The following is a 21471-nucleotide window of genomic DNA, read 5'->3' as shown; positions in this document are numbered from 1 at the left end:
GGCATACCGGCACTTCGCCACTGACCCGGAAGGTTTTTTTTTTTATTACTAATAGCAGTATGCAGTGCAGACCATAGGTGTGTGCACCCCTCACTCACACGCTTGCCACCGATTAATGTCCCCCCCCTGCTGCCGATTAATGTGCCCCCCCCCCCCCCCCTGAGGCGCCAGGTCAGGTCTCGTTCGTGTGCCGTGCAGTGTGGAGATGGAGGAGCGGGACACGGTGCCGCGGCTCCTGTGTGAGGCTGCTGCCACCATCCACGGAGGGAGCGACGGCGGATGGGAACTATGGAGAGCAGTGACCACGGAGGGAATGATGGCTGCCGGGACCCAGGATCTACGGGGAGCAGGTGACATTCTTGTTTAACTTAGCGAGCACCTTTCACTACCATACTGCCCCCCCTGCTCAGCACCACTGCTGCCATACTGTTCCCCCCCTGCTCCGCACCACTGCTACCATACTGCCCCCCCTGCTCCGCACCACTGCTCCCATACTGCCCCCCCCTGCTCCGCACCACTGCTGCCATACTGCCCCCGGCCTGCTCCGCACCACTGCTCCCATACTGCCCTCTTGCTCTGCACCACTGCTCCCATACGGCCTCCCCTGCTCCGCACCACTGCTCCCATACTGCCCCCCTGCTCCGCACCACTGCTCCCATACTGCCCCCCTTGCTCTGCAGCACTGCTCCCATGCTGCCCCCCTACTCCGCACCACTGTTCCCATACTGCCCCCCCTGTTCCGCACCACTGCTCCCATACTGCCCCCCCTGCTCTGCACCACTGCTCCCATACTGCCCCGAACTACTGCTCCCATCCTGTGCTATAATGCTATACCTATACCGTGTGCTATAATGTGAATTTCGGCTCATACCATGTGCTATAATGTGAATTTCGGCTCATTCTGTGTGCTATAATGTGAATTTCAGCTCATTCTGTGTGCTATAATGTGTTCTATAATGTGAATTTTGGCTCATTCTGGGTGCTATAATGTGAATTTCGACTCATACAGTGTGGTATAATGTGAGCTTCGGCTCATTCAGTGTGCTGTAATGTGAATTTTGGCTCATTCTGTGTGCTATAATGTGATTTTCGGCTCATTCTGTGTGCTATAATGTGAAAGGGGCACGAGTACTAGATAGTATAAGGGGTCCAACTATTGTGGTACATAATGTGTATAAGGGGTATATGGAGTGGTACATTACACTTATGGACACAACCCCTTTTGAGTGACGATGCCCCCTTTTCCGGAGCGCGCAGAATTGCAACCTTCATTTTTTCATACTCCCACTTAAAAATTTCCACTTCGACCACTGGGGCATTATATGTAACCGGTGCTACTACAGGGGCTATTATGTATATAACCAGCGCTACTACAGGGGCTATTATGTGTCTAAGCAGTACAGCTACAGGGGCTATTATGTGTATACAGTACGGATGGTATAATGATTAGCATTACTGTCTCACAGCACTGAGGCCATGGGTTCGATTCCCACCATGGCCCTAACTGTGTGGAGTTTGTATATTCTCCCCGTACTTGCGTGTGTTTCCTCCGGGTGCTCCGGTTTCCTCCCACAATCCAAAAATATACTGGTAGGTTAATTGGCTTCCTTCAAATTAGCCCTAGCGTGAATGTGTGTGTACATGTGGTAGGGAATATAGATTGTAAGCTCCACTGGGGCAGGGACTGATGTGAATGAGCAAATATTCTCTGTAAAGCGCAGCGGAATATGTGTGCGCTGTATAAATAATTGGTAATAATAATAATAATATAAGCAGTGCTACTACAGGGGCTATTATGTATATAACCGGCGCCACTACTGCGGACATTGGGGGTCATTCTGACTCGATCGCAGCGTGCTTTCATTCGCACAGCTGTGGCCGGGTCACTACTGCGCACACACGGGAACCGTAATGCGCACGTGCGTTGTTGTCCGTCGCCAGGTAACGACGAAGGGAAAGAAGAAAGTGATCGAAGCGGCGATCGCTTGAAGATTGACTGGCGGTGGGCGTTCCTGGTCGGCAACACAGCGTCCGAAGCCATTTTCAGGGAGTGGTAAGAAAATCGCAGGCCTGTTTGAAGAAACGCAGGCGTGTCCAGGGCGGGTGTTTGACGTCAGAGCCAGGACCGAACAGGCTGAAAACGTCGCAACTGGTAAGTAAGTCTAGCCTTACTTACAAACTGTACAAATTTATTCCCCATAGCAGGGCCGCACAAGCGAACGCAGCCTTGCTATGGGAAACCCCACCCCCCCAATAGGCGAAGTATAGTTGATCGTACGGGCTGCAAAAAGCAGGTTCATGCGATCAACTCGGAATGAGGGCCATTATGTGTATAAACAGCACTACTATGCCCGGAGTAATGTGAATAAGATTGTGCTTCTATGTGGTGTAATTTGAAATGGGGGTACTATTGTGTGGCTATGCTCCTTTCTTGTGAAACCACATCCCTTTTTGCCGCACACAGGGCCTAATTCTGAGTTGATCGCAGCAGCAACTTTGTTAGCAGTTGGGCAAAACCATGGCCCTCATTCCGAGTCGTTCGCTCGGTATTTTTCATCGCATCGCAGTGAAATTCCGCTTAGTACGCATGCGCAATATTCGCACTGCGACTGCGCCAAGTAATTTTACAATGGAGATAGTATTTTTACTCACTGCTTTTTCATCGCTCCGGCGATCGTATTGTGATTGACAGGAAATGGGTGTTACTGGGCGGAAACAGGCCGTTTTATGGGCGTGCGGGAAAAAACGCTACCGTTTCCGGAAAAAACGCAGGAGTGGCCGGGGAAACGGAGGAGTGTCTGGGCGAACGCTGGGTGTGTTTGTGACGTCAACCAGGAACGACAAGCACTGAACTGATCGCAGATGCCGAGTAAGTGTGGAGCTACTCTGAAACTGCTAAGTAGTTTGTAATCGCAATATTGCGAATACATCGTTCGCAATTTTAAGATGCTAAGATACACTCCCAGTAGGCGGCGGCTTAGCGTGAGCAACTCTGCTAAAATCGCCTTGCGACCGATCAACTCGGAATGAGGGCCCATGTGTACTGCAGGAGGGGCAGATTTAACATGTGCAGAGAGAGTTAGATTTGGGTGTGGTGTGTTCAATCTGCAATCTAATTTGCAGTGTAAAAATAAAGCAGCCAGTGTTTACCCTGCACAGAAATAAAATAGCCCACCCAAATCTAACTCTTTCTGCACATGTTATATCTGCCTCCCCTGCAGTTCACATGGTTTTGCCCAACTGCTAAAAAATTTCCTGCTGCGATAAACTTGGAATTACCCCCACTGTCCCTTTGTAAAATATGGGAGGGCGCAAATTTATAGTTTGCAGGGGATCGCCGAACACCCTAGCACCGGCCCAGACTGCATGTATATTATTAGCAAATCAAAATATTTATTCACTGTATATACACTATTAGCAAATCAAAATATCAAACATCACTTGTATTTAAATTGATGAAAGAAATACAACTAAATTTAATAAATGAAAAGTAAATTAATATATTACAGTTGAATAAAGTCTAATTTGATGAAAGAGAGGAGGTGAAGTTCAATGAAAGTAAACAGATGTTTGGTAAACATTAATTGTCATTTGCTAATTAATAGACCTCGAGGTTTGTTGCATCGAGTTTCATACACTAGATAGCTGGAGTATAGGGGGTCATTCCGAGTTGATCGCAGCCAGCAACTTTTTGCTGCTGGTGCGATCAACTAATCCACGCCTATGGGGGAGTGTATTTTAGCTTAGCAGGGCTGCGATCGCTTGTGCAGCCCTGCTAAGCTAAAAAAAAGTTTCCAGCAACCTAGGAGTAAGGCTGGATCTACTTACCCTGTGCGATGGATCCAGCAATGTTCCTCCCGGCTTTGATGTCAGACATCCACCCTCTATTTGTCTGGACACGCCTGCGTTTTCCTTACCACTCCCCGAAAACGGCCGCCAACGGACAGGTGACACCCCAGAACGCCTTCCCTCTGTCGATCTTCTTGCAGTCGCCGCTGCGACCGCTTTCTTCGTAACCAGCGTTGTTGCCCGGGGACCCCTGTCGCTGGGCAATGACGTGCGTGCACAATGCACATGCCGCACATGCGCATTCCAGACCCGTTCGCACCGCAGCGAAGAACCACTGCGTGCGAACGGGTCAGAATGACCCACATAGAACACTACAGATTGTTATAGGAGTTGGTGAGATCAGATATTTCTCTTTTAATACAATTGCATTTTTTCAGGATATTAGAGTACATAACACATTTCTATTACCTTACTGTTATTGCATTTTAATTGAATGATTATATTTTTAGTAGTAAAAGAGAGGTTTAGCAATTCTTCTTAATAAAATATACAATAAAATAAAGGTCAAATATTGTTGGACTAATGTTCTAAAGGAGAATATTAAAGTAATTTTGGAATGGTGTACTGTTTTAAGTGTCTTGTGGGAGCTGATAAAGAAGATGTATTAATATATTCAGAATACTGTACTGAATATTCAGAGATACCCCACTAGTTTGTCAAGTAAGAGCACATCAAGTGCCAGTATTTGTTTTACATCCAAAACATGCCCCTAAAATTAATGAGTATCAAAAACAAATGTGCAAAATCCCACTTATGCTCTGATAGTATACCCTCCAACATGTGCACACCACCAAGTAACACCACCAAGTAACCACAAAGATAAACACAAAACATGTAGGAAGATATAATTATATAAAAAATAGATATTTTATATTAATATAAAGAATGACATAACTTGATAAAGGAGCGTGGTATTCCTGAAACATAGCTGCTGAACTCTTTATTCATAAAAGATCCAAAGATACAGTAAGTCCCTGAAGGGACTAGCTTTTGTGTTTATAGCCATCCTACAATCTTATTAATATCTGTTGCATACCTCCCAACTGTCCCGCTTTCAGCGGGACAGTCCCGCTATTCGGACCCTGTCCCGCTGTCCCACCCTCAGGTAGCAGTGTCCCGCGGGCGGGGGGGGGGGGGGGGGGGGGGCAGTTGGGAGAGCCTTTGATCACCCTCTGCTCTGCAGAGCAGCCGGTGATCACTGAAAACATGCTGTGCGCACGAGCACGGCATGCATTCAGTGCTAGGAGGGGAGCGGGGGCTGCCCAGCTGCTCAGGGAGCGCTGGGCACTCCCCCAAAAGGCAGGAAAATGCCCCGTTTGGTGAGGCCACTCCCACTCGGATGAGGCCACGCCCATCACGGTCGAGGCCACACACCCTTTTCGGATCGGCTAGGTGTGAGGTGTGGTGCCTCTGGACTGGCTGAGCTGGATGGCTTTAGTGTGGCATACCTTTACATTCTATTAACACTTGTCACTTACTAATTTTCTAACACTATTTCTCTATTTTAATTACATATCATGTTTGTATCACCGTCTGTATAGCTTCGGCTTCCTAAATACTAATTTATTAACACTATAGTTTTTTCACTGGTATGCTACGCTGGGATTTCTGGCTTATGCTGGGGTTTTGGGGTGCCACACCCTGCACCTAGATATAGCGCTAGGGACCCCAAATATACAGAGACGCCTTGATGCGGCTTTGGGGATTAACCACACATTTGCGCAAATATGTGTAACGAAGATCTCTGAATTCTATTATTATGTGGGATTTATATCTGGTTACTGTTATCATTCAGGGTGCTGGGGGAAACCAAATGTCTTTTTTTTCTTGCTCAGAAATACCCCTCCCTTTCGAGCACCTGAATGATATCACTAAGCTAATTGAGCATCTACCATTATAAATGTCTGCATCCTAGGACACAGGTTTGCATCTTCTGCTGCACCATCGGCTCGCCTCATCATCCATAGGGATGTGCAAGCTGAACAACGCAGATAGAACAATAGGTCCAGGAAATCTTCATCTTTCAACATAGATTCTGGGCTCGTAATAAAGTACTGGAGTGCAATGGAAAAATTGACTGAAAAAAATTGCTAATTTTATGGTTTTGTGGGCGCTATTTTCAGAAAATATCTAAAAAATTCCCATCATGTACCATTTTTCTGTAGACTCACATTTTTTTTATCTGTACAGTATTTCAAAAGTACTGTGTTAAGCTTGAAAACAAATATGTAATTTAGAGAAGAGCGGGTTCGGTTCCCTGAGAACCGAACCCCCCACCCCGAATTTCACTACCCGAGCCCGGATCCGAGTCAGGCTCGGGTTTTCCTGCCTGACTCGGAAACCAGAACAAGGCAAAATGTCATCATCCCGCTGTTGGATTCTCATGGGGTTTGGATTACATATAAGGAGCCGCGCGTCATCGCCATTTTCACTCCAGCATTGGAGAGTGTAGTGAGAGGACGTGTCTCCATCCTCAGTGCCCTGCATCAGTTCAGGGGTGGTGTATTGTGCTGCATCAGTCCAGTTGCAGTGGTGGTGTCCTCTGCTGCCATATGTCCAGTGCTGCTGTATAAGTCCAGTCCATTGCAGTGGTGTTGTGTTGTCCTGCATCAGTACAGTGGTAGTGTCTTGTGCTGCATCAGTCCAGTCACAGTGGTGGTGTTCTCTGCTGCCATATGTCCATTGCTGTTGTATAAGTCCAGTCCATTGCAGTGGTGCTGTGTTGTCCTGCATCAGTCCAGTGGGGGTGTCCCTGTGCTGCTGTATTTGTCCTGTGGTACTGCCGTATATGTCCAGTGATACTGCCGTATATGTCCAGTGGTACTGCCGTATATGTCCAGCGGTACTGCTGTATAAATCCAGTGATACTGCCGTATATGTCCAGTGGTACTGCCATATAATTCCAGTGATACTGCCATATATGTCCAGTGGTACTGGCGTATAAATCCAGTGATACTACCATATAATTCCAGTGATACTGCCATATAATTCCAGTGCTACTGTCATATAATTCCACTGATACTGCTGTATAATTCCAGTGATACTGCCGTATAATTCCAATGGTACTGGCGTATAAATCCAGTTATACTGACATATAAATCCAGTCCAGTAGTACTGCCATATAATTCCAGTGATACTGCCATATAATTCCAGTGATATTGCTGTATAATTCCAGTGGTATTGGTGTATAAGTCCAGTGATACTGACACATAAATCCAGTCCAGTGGTACTGCCATATAATTCCAGTGGTACTGCCGTATAATTCCAGTGATACTGCCGTATAAGTCCAGTGATACTGCCGAATAAATCCAGTCCAGTGGTACTGCCGTATAAGTCCAGTGATACCGCCGTATAACTCCAGTGGTACTGCTGTATAAGTCCAGTCCAGTGGTGCTGCCATATAAGTTCAGTGGTGCTGTCCTGTGCTGTATATTATTTACTCCAAATAAAGGGGTTATTAATATTTAATCCAAATAATTTTCACAGGGTTTTAGAGGTATGTGTGGTTTAGAGGTATGCTCTCCTATATGGCATATTGTTATATAACTCCAGAAAAATAATTGAGAACAAAAATTTGGAGGATAAAATAGGGAAAGATCAAGAATCACATCCTCCTAGTGCTGAAACTGTTGCCACTAGCATGACATAGATGATGAAATGCCATCAAAGTCGTCTGCCAAGGCTGATGCCCAATACGATAGTAGAAGGCATGTAAAATCCCAGAAGCCAAAGTTCAGTAAAAAGACTCCAAAAAAATAAATTTAAATGGTCTGAGGAGAAATGTAAACTTGCCAATATGCCATTTACAACACGGAGTGTCAAGGAACGGCTAAGGCCCTGGCCTATGTTCATGACTAGTGGTTCAGCTTCACATGATGATGGAAGCCCTCATCCTCTTACTAGAAAAGTGATAAGAGTTAAGCTGGAAAAAGCACAGCAAAGATCTGGACGTTCTAAGATGGTATCACAAAACCCCAAGGAGAGTCCAAGTGTGTCGGCGGTTGTGATGCCTGACCTTCCCAACACTGGCTGGGAAGAGGTGGCTCCTTCCACCATTTGCATACCCTCTGCAAGTGCTGGAAATAGCACCCACAGTCCAGATTATGATATTCAAATTGAAGATGTCACTGTTGAAGTACACCAGGATGAGGATATGGTTGTTGCTGGTGCAGAGGAGGAAGTTGATGATGAGGATTCTGATGGTGATGTGGTTTGTTTAAATTGGGCACCGGGGGAGACACCTTTTGTCCATGGGATGAATAAGCCCATTATGATGCCTGGGCAAAATACCAAAAAAGCCACCTCTTTGGTGTGGAATTATTTCTCCACAAATCCGGACAACAGGTGTCAAGCCGCGTGTTGCCTCTGTCAATCTGTAATAAGTAGGGGTGAGGACGTTAACCACTTAGGAACATCCTCCCTTATACATTACCTGCAGTGCATTCATCAGAAGTCAGTGTCAAGTTGTGAAACTTTGGGTAAGAGTGTAAGCAGTCTACTGACACCTAAATCCCTTCATCCTCTTGTACCAAAGCTCCTGCAAGCCACACCACCAACTCCCTCAACGACAACTTTCTCCTCAGTCAGGAACGACAGTAGTCCTGCAGGCCATGTCACTGGCAAGACTGAAGAGTCTTCTCCTAACCGGGATTCCTCCGGAGGATCCTTGAGTGGTATCCCTGCTGCTATTGTTGCTGTCGCTGCTGCTGTTGCTGCTGGGAGTCAATTGTCAACCCAGAGGGGAAGTCGGAAGACCACTTGTACCACTTCAACTAAGCAATTGACTGTCCAACAGTCCTTTGTGAGGAAGATTAATTATGACAGCAGTCATCCTGTTGCAAAGTGGATAACTGAGGCCTTGACAGCTATGTTGGTGTTAGACGTGCATCCGGTATCCGCCATTAGTTCAGTGGGACTTAGAAAATTGATGGAGGTAGTGTGTACCTGGTACCAAATCCCATCTAGATTCCACTTCACTAGGCAGGAGATACCAAGAATGTACAGAGACGTCAAATAAAGTATCCTCAGTGTCCTAAAAAATGCAGTTGTACCCAATGTCCACTTAACCACGGACATGTGGAGAAGTGGAACAGGGCAGACTAAGGACTATATGACTGTGACAGCCCACTGGGTAGATGTATTGCCTCCCGCAGCAACAACAGCAGCGGCACCAGTAGCAGCATCTCGCAAACGCCAACTTGTTCCTAGGCAGCCTACGCTATGTATTACTGCTTTATGTAAGAGGCACACCGCTGACAACCTCTTACGGAAACTGAGGAACATCATCGCACAATGGCTTACCCCAATTAGACTCTCCTGGGGATTTGTGATATTGAACAATGCCACCAATATTGTGCGTGCATTACCTCTGGGCAAATTCCAGCATGTCCCATGTTCTGCACATACAATTAATTTGGTGGTGCAGAATTTTTTTTTTAATTACAGAGGCATGCAGGAAGTGGCCCGACAAATTGTGGATCACTTTCGACATTCAGCCACTACGTGCCGAAGACTGGAGCACCAGTAAACACTCCTGAACCTGCCCTGCCATCACCTGAAGCAAGAGGTGGTAGCGAGGTGGAATTTTACACTCTATATGCTTCAGAGGATGGAGGAGGAGCAAAAGTCCATTCAAGCCTATACATCCACCTACAATATAGGCAAAGGAGGGGGAATGTACCTGATTCAAGTGCAGTGGAAAATTATTTCAGTCTTGTGCAAGGTTCTTCAACCCTTCGAACTTGCCATACATGAAGTCAGTTCAGACACTGCCCGCTTGAGTCAGGTCATTCCCCTCATCAGAAGCAGCTGGAGTAATTGAAGGAGGAGCTAAGACCGAGCGATTCCGCTAAGTATGTGGGACTTGTGGATGGAGCTCTTTATTCGCTTTGCCAGGATTCAAGGGTGGTCAATCTGTTGAAATCAGAGCACTACATTTTGACCACCATGCTCGATCCTAGGTTTAAAGCCTATGTTGTATCTCTGTTTCTGGCAGACACAAGTCTTCAGAGGTTCAAAGACCTGCTGGTGAGAAAATTGTACACAGGGATCTGTGATGGTGGATTCCAGTGGGGACAAATTAATACTCTGTGAAGAGGAGGAGGATGTATACACTAAAAGGATTGAGGAATCGGAGGATGAGATCGACATCTTGTCTCTGTAGAGCCAGTTTATGCAAGGAGAGATTGATTGCATCTTTCTTGGTGGGGGCCCAAACAAACCAGTCATTTCATCCACAGTCATGTGGCAGACCTTGTTGCTGAAATTATTGGTTTGTTAAAGTGTGCATGTCCTGTTTGTACAACATAAGAGAGGGTGGGAGAGCCCAAGGACATTTCCATCTTGCACCTCTTTTTCTTCTTTGCATCATGTTCTGTTTGGGGACCAGTTTTTTAAAAGTGCCATCCTGTCTGACACTGCCGTACAAGTTTAGGTGTACTGCCGTATAAGTCCAGGGTTGCAGCCGTAAAAGTCCAGTTTAGTGGTGCTGTCTTTTGCTGCATCAGTCCAGTGGTGGTGTTCTGTGCTGGATATTATTTACTCCAAATAAAAAGGTTATATACATTACTTATATTATTATCCAAATAATTTTTACAGGGTTTGCCCTGTGTGGTGTAGGGGTACGCTCGCCTGTGCTGAATATTATTATAATAGCTCCAAATAAAAGGGTTAATATTATCCAAATTAATTTTACAGGCTTTATCGTGTGTGGGGTTTAGCTTAGCCATCCAGCTACCTAATTGCACCTTTTTTTCTTCTTTGCATCATGTGCTGTTTGGGGCCTATTTTTTAAATCTGCCATCCTATCTGCCACTGCAGTGCCACTCCTAGATGGGCCAGGTGTTTGTGCCGCACACTTGTGTCCCTTATCTTAGTCATCCAGCGACTTCCGTGCAATCTTTTTGCCTAAAAACAATATTGTGAGGTGTGAGGTGTTCATAATAGACTGGAAATGAGTGGAAATGAATGTTATTAGGTTAATAATACCGTAGGATCAAAATTACCCCCAAATTACGTGATTTTAGCTGTTTTTATGTTTGTTTGTTTTTAAATCATCCAGATCCAAAACCAAAACCAAACATGAAAGGATGGTTTTGGCAACACCAATCCAGATCCAAAATATGAGCATGGAACCAGAACCAAAACCAAAACACAAAACACGAAAAATGCCCGCCGCACATCTTTTATCTAATTATAGTAGTTTAAGAAAAAAATGTTATACTATTATTTGAAGAAGTTTTAAAGAAGAGCATTTCATTGTATCATGGAAGATAAGCTGATGAAATGGGATACGGTCATTAGGTAGACCACACTTAGGTCGACAGTAATTAGGTCGACCACTATTGGTCAACATGCATTAGGTCAACATGGTCACTGGGTCGACATGTACTAGGTCAACATGAAAAATGTTGACATGCACTTTTCACTTTTTTTTCCATTTTTTGAACATTTTCATACTTTACGATCCACGTGGACTATGATTGGGAATAGTAACCTGTGCCAATCGCAGCGGTAGCGGAGCGAGGCACCTTTCCCGAAGCATGGCGAGCAAAGCGAGCCATCCGAGGGGACACGGTGCACTAATTGGGGTTCCCCCGTCACTTTACGAAGAAAATTACACCAAAACAAGTTAAACTCTTGTCGACCTTTTTCCATGTCCTTATGACTATGTTGACCTATTTCAGGTGTTGACCTAGTCATTGTCGACAAATAGTGGTCGACCTAATGACTGTTGACCAAAGGTAGGTCAACCCAATGACCCATACCCGATGAAATACAGACACTTGAGTAGCTTAATGAGTTTAAAGGTGCATTTCCTGAAGTCTCATTTAGACTATTTCCCTGAAAATCTTGGTACTGTAAGTGAAGAGCAGGGGAAAGATCTCAATAAGATATCAAGGAGATGGAACACAGATACCATGGTAAGTGCAACATATACATGATTGGATGCTGCACAGAGAAGAGCCACAAGCTGTCTACAAGAAAAAAGGTACCAAAAGGATCTTTGAGGGGAAAAGGAAAAGGTGATAAGGACTTATAATCGGGCAGAAAACTATTTTTAATATTTAAAAAAAATCTATGTTTAAAGCTAAATACGTATTATTAAGCTATTACCTCATATTGTCGCATTCACTTTGCGCAAAAAAAAAAAGTGTGATAAAGAACTTTTGTGGTCATATTTGAAATCAGCATGCCAAAAACCATAAGAATCAATCATCAAATTGCAGACAATTTTTAATGACCCCAATTTTGCAGCCCTGTGTAATCAGTACTTTGCGGCATGAGGTGCACATCCAACCAAATCTGTATCAGGCCCAGAGTGTGGTAGTTATTGTTGGGCACTATTCCATGATTCTCCATTCTATCTCTCTCAAAACTTTGATAAATAATCACCTTTTTCCTTACATTTAGTCTCCCCCTCCATCCCGTCTAGGAATCTTGCAGCAGCACTGGAGTCTGTACAGTGGTGTGTAGGAGATATGCATGTTTCTGGATTACAGTCTCGACAGGCTGCATCAGGTAAAAATAATAATTTTTATATGACCAAAGTCACATATGTGAGAATCTGCCAAGTGGGTATATGAGGGAGGAGGGGAGGTAGGTTAAAGTTTTAGAGGTAGGGTGATGAGACACCATGCACAGGTCCTGTGCCTGAGAATTGTCGTAAGCTATCTTTATCATGATCACAGCTGCATTATTATTATTACCATCTACATATACATTGCCAGCATATTCTGTTGTGCTTTTCAAATGGGAACAAACCATTAGCAGAATAGTAATTAAACAAGAACGGGTGATAACAGACAAACAAAGTGGTAAGAGATCTCTGTTCACAAACTTACAATGCAGAGGGAAACAGACATTTCAAACACAAGTGCTACACATTGCATATTAGTCCAGACAGATTGCAAAGGTTCTTGGGCTGTATGATCCAGTCACACAGGAATGTTGGCCTAGGGTCAGAGGGTTGTGTGATTTAGAAAGGGAGAATATGTAAAGTTATGTGTGGACTGTGTAGAGTGAGGAAATTAGTAGAATATGATAACTGAATTTACTGTAACTGAAGTCAACTTACTCATCTGCTTTCCCAAGTGGTGCAAGGCAGAGAAGGGCCATCGCTGTCACCAGTATTACCACTTTTGGATTCATCTTGGGACTCTGAAAAACTATTTAATAACACGTTTAAATCAGTTTGTACATAAGGATAGTAATTAGAAATTATATAATCCTGTCCTTCCAAAAATCTACCATTGTGGACTTTTTACTTTGAGGTAAGAACTCTTATATACAGTACACTGTCTACTAATTACTGTCTAACATGTACCTCTTTCAGCAGATTTTCAATATACAGTTTATCTGGTGAATGTCAGTGGTTTGATAGGATTCAAGCTATTCATTTACTGCAGGGAAGTTAAGTACATTCTGCCAGAGAGTAAATTTAGCATAGGCATTACATATACTGTAGGTACAGTCATTTTCTTTAAATCTATTTAAGTTATTTCTATTCAAAATAAATAAGTCTCCAAATATAGTCAGTTTTGCTAAAGTTGCACAGATACCATGAAACTATTTAGAGCTCACAGTTTACTTCTACTTCCTACAGTATTTCACAGAGGTGAGCCCCATGAATACCGGTGTCCACTAGTAGAGAATGAGAGGTTAGGTCACGGTAAAGTAGAGATGAGAGGGTTCGGTTTTATTTGGTTTTACTCGGATTTACTCAGTTCTCAAAACGGCATCTTATTGGCTCATGGATGTCTCTTGTTTGGATAGCCAATAAGATGCCGTTTTGAGAACCGAGTAAATCCGAGTAAAACCGAGTAAACCCCGAACCCACTCATCTCTACAGTAAAGGAAAGCTGAAGTGTGTACTATTGTACTTCTGCACAATGATGTGATAACATAGATGACAGCTATCTCACTGATTTCATCTTTCAATAGATAGGAGCCAGTCCTCTGGGTCTGTGAGTGGAAACCTACTATCCTGAAAGACCATACTGATAGGTACTGTATCTTGTTGGATCTTGCACATACAGTACAGTAATCTAAACTGTGGAATAAAAGTTATTGCAATTGGGGAAGTACATTTATTTTGGAGTCTGTCTCTTATCTGCAGACTCTTTAAACCAATGATTCAATTCTGTAAGTAAATTTGTAAAGATTCAGTTCACCCCAGAGCCGGATTAAGGGGGGAGCCCAGGGGACACATTACCCTGGGCCCCCCAAATTTAAGGGCCCCCCGTGCCTGCCGTGAAGCACTGGCAGTTTTGCATGTTTTTTTTTTTTATTAAGTTCAGCAAACTGTTTCAGAGACGGAGAAAGCCTTATCTCCGTCTCTGCACCCGGCGGGACCACCCACAGCCACTAACGAGCTGCCGAGAACTCTCCTCACAGAGAGCTCTGATCAGCAGAGCTCTCTGTACTGGACACATGAGTCACAGTGGAAGGAGCTGCTGAGCATGTGCAGCAGCAGCAGCAGCAGCAGCAGCAGCTCCTGTGCGTAAACTAACTCAGTCAGAAATGAATCTCCTTCTCTTAAATTGGTTAGTGCTGTGTGTGTGTTTCTGTAGATATGCTGTTTATTTGTAGGTATGTAGTGTGTGTGTGTGTGTGTGTGTGTGTGTGTGTGTGTGTGTGTGTGTGTGTGTGTGTGTGTATGCATGGTGTGTGTGTGTTTGTAGGTGTGTATGCGATTGTGTGTGTGTGTGTGTGTGTGTGTGTGTGTGTGTACTGTATGCATGCTATGTGTGTTTATGTAGGTATGGTGTGTGTGTGTGTGTGTGTGTGTGTGTGTGTGTGTGTGTGTGTGTGTGTGTGTTGTAGGTGTGTATGCATGCTGATGTGTGTGTGAGTGTGTGTGTGTGTGTGTGTGTGTGTGTGTGTGTGTGTGTGTGTGTGTGTGTACTGTATGCATCCTATGTGTGTTTATGTAGGTATGATGTGTGTGTGTGTGTTTGTAGGTAGGTGTGTGTGTATGTACTGTATGCATCCTATGTGTGTTTATGTAGGTATGGTGTGTGTGTGTGTGTGTGTGTGTGTGTGTGTGTGTGTGTGTTTGTAGGTAGGTGTGTAGTGTGTGTATGTACTGTATGCATCCTATGTGAGTTTATGTAGGTATGGTGTGTGTGTGTGTGTGTGTGTGTGTGTGTGTGTGTGTGTGTGTGTGTGTGTGTGTGTGTCGTGTGTATGTATGTACTGTATGTGTGTGGATGTTTTGTGTGGATGTATGCTGTGTGGATGTAGGTATACTGTGTGTGTATGTTAACAGTTTTCTTCTTGTAGTACTATAGGGTTTAGGATTAGTTGATATACTTCATTTTGTGACAGGCAGATTATACAATCCTGCACTGTTGTATCGATCAGCTTGCCTATCCCTAGACGCAAGCAGATCATGCCTCCACATAATACTATCACCACCTACTGTGTGACAGGTTTGCGGTGACCCTGTGCCTCGCAGACTAGCCACAACGTCCAATCCTCTGAGTCTAGCTGAGCACTACAGTGTGATATCATATTGTTTTTACAGTGTATACATACGCTCATTTTCTGTTGAATAATATGTGCTATATGTTGTTACTGCCTCTAACAGCTGTCTTCTTATATTTTTATCTATCCTATATATATATATATATATATATATATATATATATACGCGCACACACATGTAAGGTACATCCCCTTCCTATATACACTATATTTAGTCCTCTGGGGCCCCCCTTGTGTAAAGTACCCCAGGCCCCCTGAAGCCTTAATCCGGCCCTGGTTCACCCATCATAACTCATACAGTAATCATGTCTTCTTCAGTGGGTGACTAACTGCACATTGCCTGCAGATATTCTGTAACAATGCTGTGCTAATTTCTAAATCACTAATTGTTCCAGGTATATTCTCTATTACAGAACTGATTATTGTGTCAGATTAATGTTTAGCTTTGTATTATGCATGACTGGCTTGTCCAGACTACTTCCATGGCTAGCCCTGTAGTATTCACCATTCATTGCCTTTATTTATCTTTCTGCTCTTTCTTTTCTCTATTCCAGTCTTCGGGTTTAGTATATTATATTGAAACTTTAACCAACCCTAACATTTGTATGTATTTTAGAATCTAAAAAATTTTCAATATTAAATGTGATTGAGTTTACTCAAATAAATAGCATCTTCAACAATACAAGTAGATCATTCTATTCAATAATATATATATATATATATATATATATATATATACACTCCGATATGAGGCACTCAAACGGACTTCTTAGTAATAAATTCCAGGACACAAGCAAGTGTGCAACGTTTCGGCTTTATTAGCTGTTATCAAGCAGTGTGATCACACTGCTTGAGAACGGCTAATAAAGCCGAAACGTTGCACACTTGCTTGTGTCCTGGAATTTATTACTGAGAAGTCCGTTTGAGTGCCTCATATTGGAGGGTATGCAGAATTGTACAGAGTGCACCGCGGCCAGAATTTACCATTGGGAGAGAGAGTGCTGGCTATACGTATATATATATATATATATATATATATATATATATATATATATGACTCAAAAAGAGCTGGCACTCACCCCAAATATGTAGCTCCGGTGCCTTCTGGAATGGTAAGTATAAGGCAAAAGTGGAAACATGCAGCGGCACTCAGAGACTGATCCCAGTAGTTAAAGTGCAAAAATAGATTTTTTTATTCCATGAAAAGCAGCAACACAAAATAAGGTGACCAACGTTTCGGGGCGCTAACGCCCCTTTGTCAAGGTGATACCTTGACAAAGGGGCGTTAGCGCCCCGAAACGTTGGTCACCTTATTTTGTGTTGCTGCTTTTCATGGAATAAAAAAATCTATTTTTGCACTTTAACTACTGGGATCAGTCTCTGAGTGCCGCTGCATGTTTCCACTTTTGCCTTTTATATATATATATATATATATATATATATATATGAGAGCAGTGGAGAACAGCGCCTGGGTATATCTAATAGAGACCAAGGTAAAGGAAAGAATTTTTTCTTTTTTACACAACACGCCTCATCTATAAATGAGTGGCAGCTTTTATACAGTATGTGAATAAATTATGAAAAAAATGAAGTAAAACAAGCGCCTAATAGTGTCGGTGAAATAAAATCTGTGTAGTCAGGTGCAGTTATTAAAATAAATAACAACTTAACTTCAAATACTTTCAGGCAGATGACATTTGGAATCCGAACATGTAAAGAGAAAATGAAAGCAACATAGTGTGTACTGTTTTAAGGCACAATATTTTGCAGTGATATCAAGAATTAGGAATGTGGCTCATTCCAATTATTAAAGTAAGCAGAACTGATAATGGAAACTAGAATATATAAAAGACAAAGATTTCACAACAGCTTAGAAACTAGGCCTCAGAAAACATGAACTGTTTGTAATTCCAGGGACCGAGTTCGAGAACTTTTGCTACAGATGTGATAATGACAGAACTACAGTGAAACTTAATACCGTGCAAGTGGGAGTTTGACGGCATAATACGATGAGAACAACAATCTGACAGCGCCGGCTAAGTCATTTTCTCCAATTTTATTCTTTGTATTGTATCACGTTGGTGAGGGGTGAAGGGACCTCGTGTGAGTCTTTGAGAGCCGGCAGCAGTACAGTGCGCACAGAGCTTTTGTTTAAAACTATTCTTTTTAGCTTAGAAACTAGGAATGTGGCTCATTCCAATCAATGTTAAGCAAACATGGTAAAAAAAATATAATAATTTAATAGACACAATCCTGCCAAGCTTAAAAGTAGCAAACGTACAGGACAATTAAAACAAATAGGCAGTTCATCTGTCCATAAATGCAAGTAGCACACGTACAGGATTGAAAAAATAAAACAGATTATCTGTCCGCATGTAGGGAGTCTAAGGGGTAAGTAGCAGGTTCCTGTCCCAATGCGTTTCGTCCTATTAGGTTGACTTCATCAAGGGGATAGTCATTATGGGCACAAACAGGATATTTATAGTGCTAGTGAGAGGTCACATGTTGAACATGTGGTGTGACATCACTTCCTATATATAAAAATCGAAACCAATATTTAAAACAGTGGGTAATTGAGGTGAATGCAGAGGTGTTGTATTATAAAAGCAGATTTTAATGGACAATAAAAAAAGTGGAGGTTAAAGAGAGCAAAATGGTGAAAAACGACAGGTGGAACGCAAAAATGCGTCATTTCCACCCGCAATTGCTTTGAGACGCAATTTGCGTCACTTCCGCCGATACTATAAAAATGATGATCCTAATGGTCATAAGTTTTATGCTGTCTGTGCTGGTATATACAGACATCCACAGGCAGCAATGATAAAAAGGTCGTGTATAGTGCAGAGATAAGGGAATAATAAGTGATCATTTGGGATGGAACGGAATCATCATTTCTCAACTTCTTCCAGAGTATTTCCTTAAACCAGTTTAATTTGAAATGCTGAGAGGCATGACAAAGATAAGGTCGAGTTCCTGGACCTCATACTTTCATCTAAAGAATCCAAGATCACTACATGCAACTTTGTCAAGAAGGTCGACACAAACAGCTACCTGCATTATAGGAGTTGCCATCAAAAAAACTGGAAGACCAACATCCCGTATTCCCAATTTCATCGTGTACAAAGAAACTGGAGTCAAAAGGAAGACCAAGACCATCAACTTCAAATGTATGCAGAAAGATTCAAAGAAAGGGAATATCCGAAAGACGTTATCTCAAAAGCACTCAACAAAATCAACAAGAATCCTCTACAAAATGATCAAGGAATCTTGGACCAGGGTCAATCACGCTACACCACTCTCTTCATTACAACATACAGTTGCCATGAAGCCAACATCAGAAAATCCTTAAATAAGCACTGGAACATACTTTTGATGGACCCCATCCTTAAGGATATTTTACCCCCAAAACCGCAGATTGTTTTCAGAAAGACCAGCAATCTTAAGGACATCCTAGCACCAAGCCTATATAAGTCTGAATCATCTACCTCACCAACAAAAAAATGCCAGGGAAGTTACAAATGTGGGAACTGCAATTGCTGCAAACTTGTCCATAGGAACCGGAAGACATTTTTCAATAATGACAACTCACGTGAATATACCATCAAGCAATTTATCAACTGCAACTCAACCATGGTTGTATACCTTTTAGAGTGCACTTGCGGTCGTAAATACGTTGGGAAAACAAAGAGATGCCTAAAACTGCGTATTCAAGAGCATGTAAGAAATATTAAAAATAAAATCCAGACACATGCAATATACAGACATTTTCAGGAAAAACACAATTCCAACCCCGACGACCTCACTTTCAAAGGCATAGAAGTTGTTAGCCTTGGAGAACGTGGTGGAGACATCCTGAATAAACTTTCAAAGCGAGAAATGTTCTGGATTTTTGAATTAAGAACTATGGCCCCTCTAGGATTTAATGAAGGATTTGAAATTGCACCCTTCCTTTAATGTCACTTTTACTTTAAACCACCATACTTTTATCTATATAGTGTCGTCCTTCACCATGCATGATCACCACTCTGCATGTCCAAAATCTAATACCCTATTCAATATCATGTCTTCACAGTACACATATATTTATTGTACACATATTTTATTCAAAAAAAATTTTTTTCAATATATTATCATATTTTCATAGCTGTACATTGCAGGATTCTGCTATCCATCATTTATGAAATTTTGGGACTGAATTAAGATGATTGGATATTATAACTACCAGGAATGACTGATCCATGGATTTCAAATTATTTCTGAAAAGAAATACGGAAGTGACTATGCACCTCAATATGCGGTCCATCTGCGGCTACAGACATCCGGACATGACGTCATTACCAATGAACTATTATAGTTTGAACTCATATTCATTATACCTTTCACCATAAGCTCTTATGGACTAATTTACTAGGATCAATAATTTTTGTCTTATGTTAAACTAATATGTTTTGTTATACAAAACCACTTTATTCACAATCGTCACTAGTTATAGTCTCCGGCGGAAGTGACGCAGATGCGTCTCAAACCCCAGGCGGAAGAAGACGTGTGCGTTCCACCGCCGCACTACGCTAATTTCAATTCAGATTGTCTTTCACCTTTTATCAATTAGATTGATTTTCCTGCTGTTAGCAGCAGTTTATCGTTTTTCAGATGTCCCTTTTTTGTTCTCTCACCCCCCGGCGGAAATGACGCGGTTGTGTCTCAATCCTTAGGCGGAAGTGACACTTGCGGTCCACCGTCGTAATATACATCAAGCACATTACTTATTATTCCCTTATCTCTGCACTATACACGACCTTTTTATCATTGCTGCCTGTGGATGTCTGTATATACAAGCACAGACAGCATAAAACTTATAACCATTAGGTTCATCATTTTTATAGTATCGGCGGAAGTGACGCAATTTGCGTCTCAAAGCAATTGCGGGCGGAAATGACGCATTTTTGCGTTCCACCTCTCGTTTTTCACCATTTTGCTCTCTTTAACCTCCACTTTTTTTATTGTCCATTAAAATCTGCTTTTATAATACAACACCTCTGCATTCACCTCAATTACCCACTGTTTTAAATATTGGTTTTGATTTTTATACATAGGAAGTGATGTCACACCACATGTTCAACATGTGACCTCTCACTAGCACTGTAAATATCCTGTTTGTGCCCATAATGACTATCCCCTTGATGAAGTCCACCTAATAGGACGAAACGCGTTGGGACAGGAACCTGCTACTTATCCCTTGGACTCCCTACATGCGGACAGATTAGCTGTTTTATTTTTTCAATCCTGTACGTGTGCTACCTGCATTTATGGACAGATGAACTGCCTATTTATTTTAATTGTCCTGTATGTTTGCTACTTTTAAGCTTGGCAGGATTGTGTCTATTAAATTATTATATTTTTTTACCATGTTTGCTTAACAGTGATTGGAATGAGCCACATTCCTAGTTTCTAAGCTGTTGTGAAATCTTTGTCTTTTATATATTCTAGTTTCCATTATCAGTTCTGCTTACTTTAATAATTGGAATGAGCCACATTCCTAATTCTTGATATCACTGCAAAATATTGTGCCTTAAAACAGTACACACTATGTTGCTTTCATTTTCTCTTTACATGTTCGGATTCCAAATGTCATCTGCCTGAAAGTATTTGAAGTTAAGTTGTTATTTATTTTAATAACTGCACCTGACTACACAGATTTTATTTCACCGACACTATTAGGCGCTTGTTTTACTTCATTTTTTTCATATATATATAAAAGTTAACAGTGCGTAAAGTGAAAGCTTCCAGTACATAAGATACTAACAAAGAGTAGCAAGAACATACTTACAAGTTCACTTTGTCTTTGTTGGCTTTAGCTCAAGTATCTTTCTTCAGTAGTGCTGTATGTGTATTATTTTGGCTTTATATATTGTAGAGGTAAGAGTATATCAGCCTTTGGCTGTTTGACAAATACATGACATGTAAGTCACAAGCAGCTGGCATGACATGCACAATAAGACATAAACATGTGATTAACCATGGTGCAGAGAGAACAGGACCTACATCCTGTTACAGAAAATCCTATATTTAAAGCCTCAGTTCTCCTGCTACTGAACAGATGTAACATATGTAGTGAAGGTTTCTTTAAGTGTAAAA

General features: G+C 42.3%; 1 protein-coding gene across 1 annotated transcript in view; it reads right to left on the bottom strand.

Annotated features, from left to right (window-relative positions):
• LOC135051181 (prostatic spermine-binding protein-like) overlaps positions 1 to 21259 on the bottom strand; it is a 34131-nt gene extending 12872 nt beyond the window's left edge. The window contains exons 1-2 of the mRNA XM_063957301.1: positions 21164 to 21259; positions 12926 to 13016 (exon numbers count right to left, since the gene is read on the bottom strand). Of these exons, the coding sequence (XP_063813371.1) occupies positions 12926 to 12999 (74 nt within the window). The 5' untranslated portion in view covers positions 13000 to 13016; positions 21164 to 21259. The remainder of the gene's footprint in view (positions 1 to 12925; positions 13017 to 21163) is intronic.
• Between the last annotated feature and the right edge of the window lie 212 nt (positions 21260 to 21471).

This window comes from Pseudophryne corroboree, chromosome 2 (assembly GCF_028390025.1).
Source record: "Pseudophryne corroboree isolate aPseCor3 chromosome 2, aPseCor3.hap2, whole genome shotgun sequence".
NCBI classification, from domain to species: Eukaryota; Metazoa; Chordata; class Amphibia; order Anura; family Myobatrachidae; genus Pseudophryne; species Pseudophryne corroboree.
The sequence above is the reverse complement of the archived record's forward strand: the minus strand, read 5'-3'. Positions and strand labels throughout refer to the sequence as shown.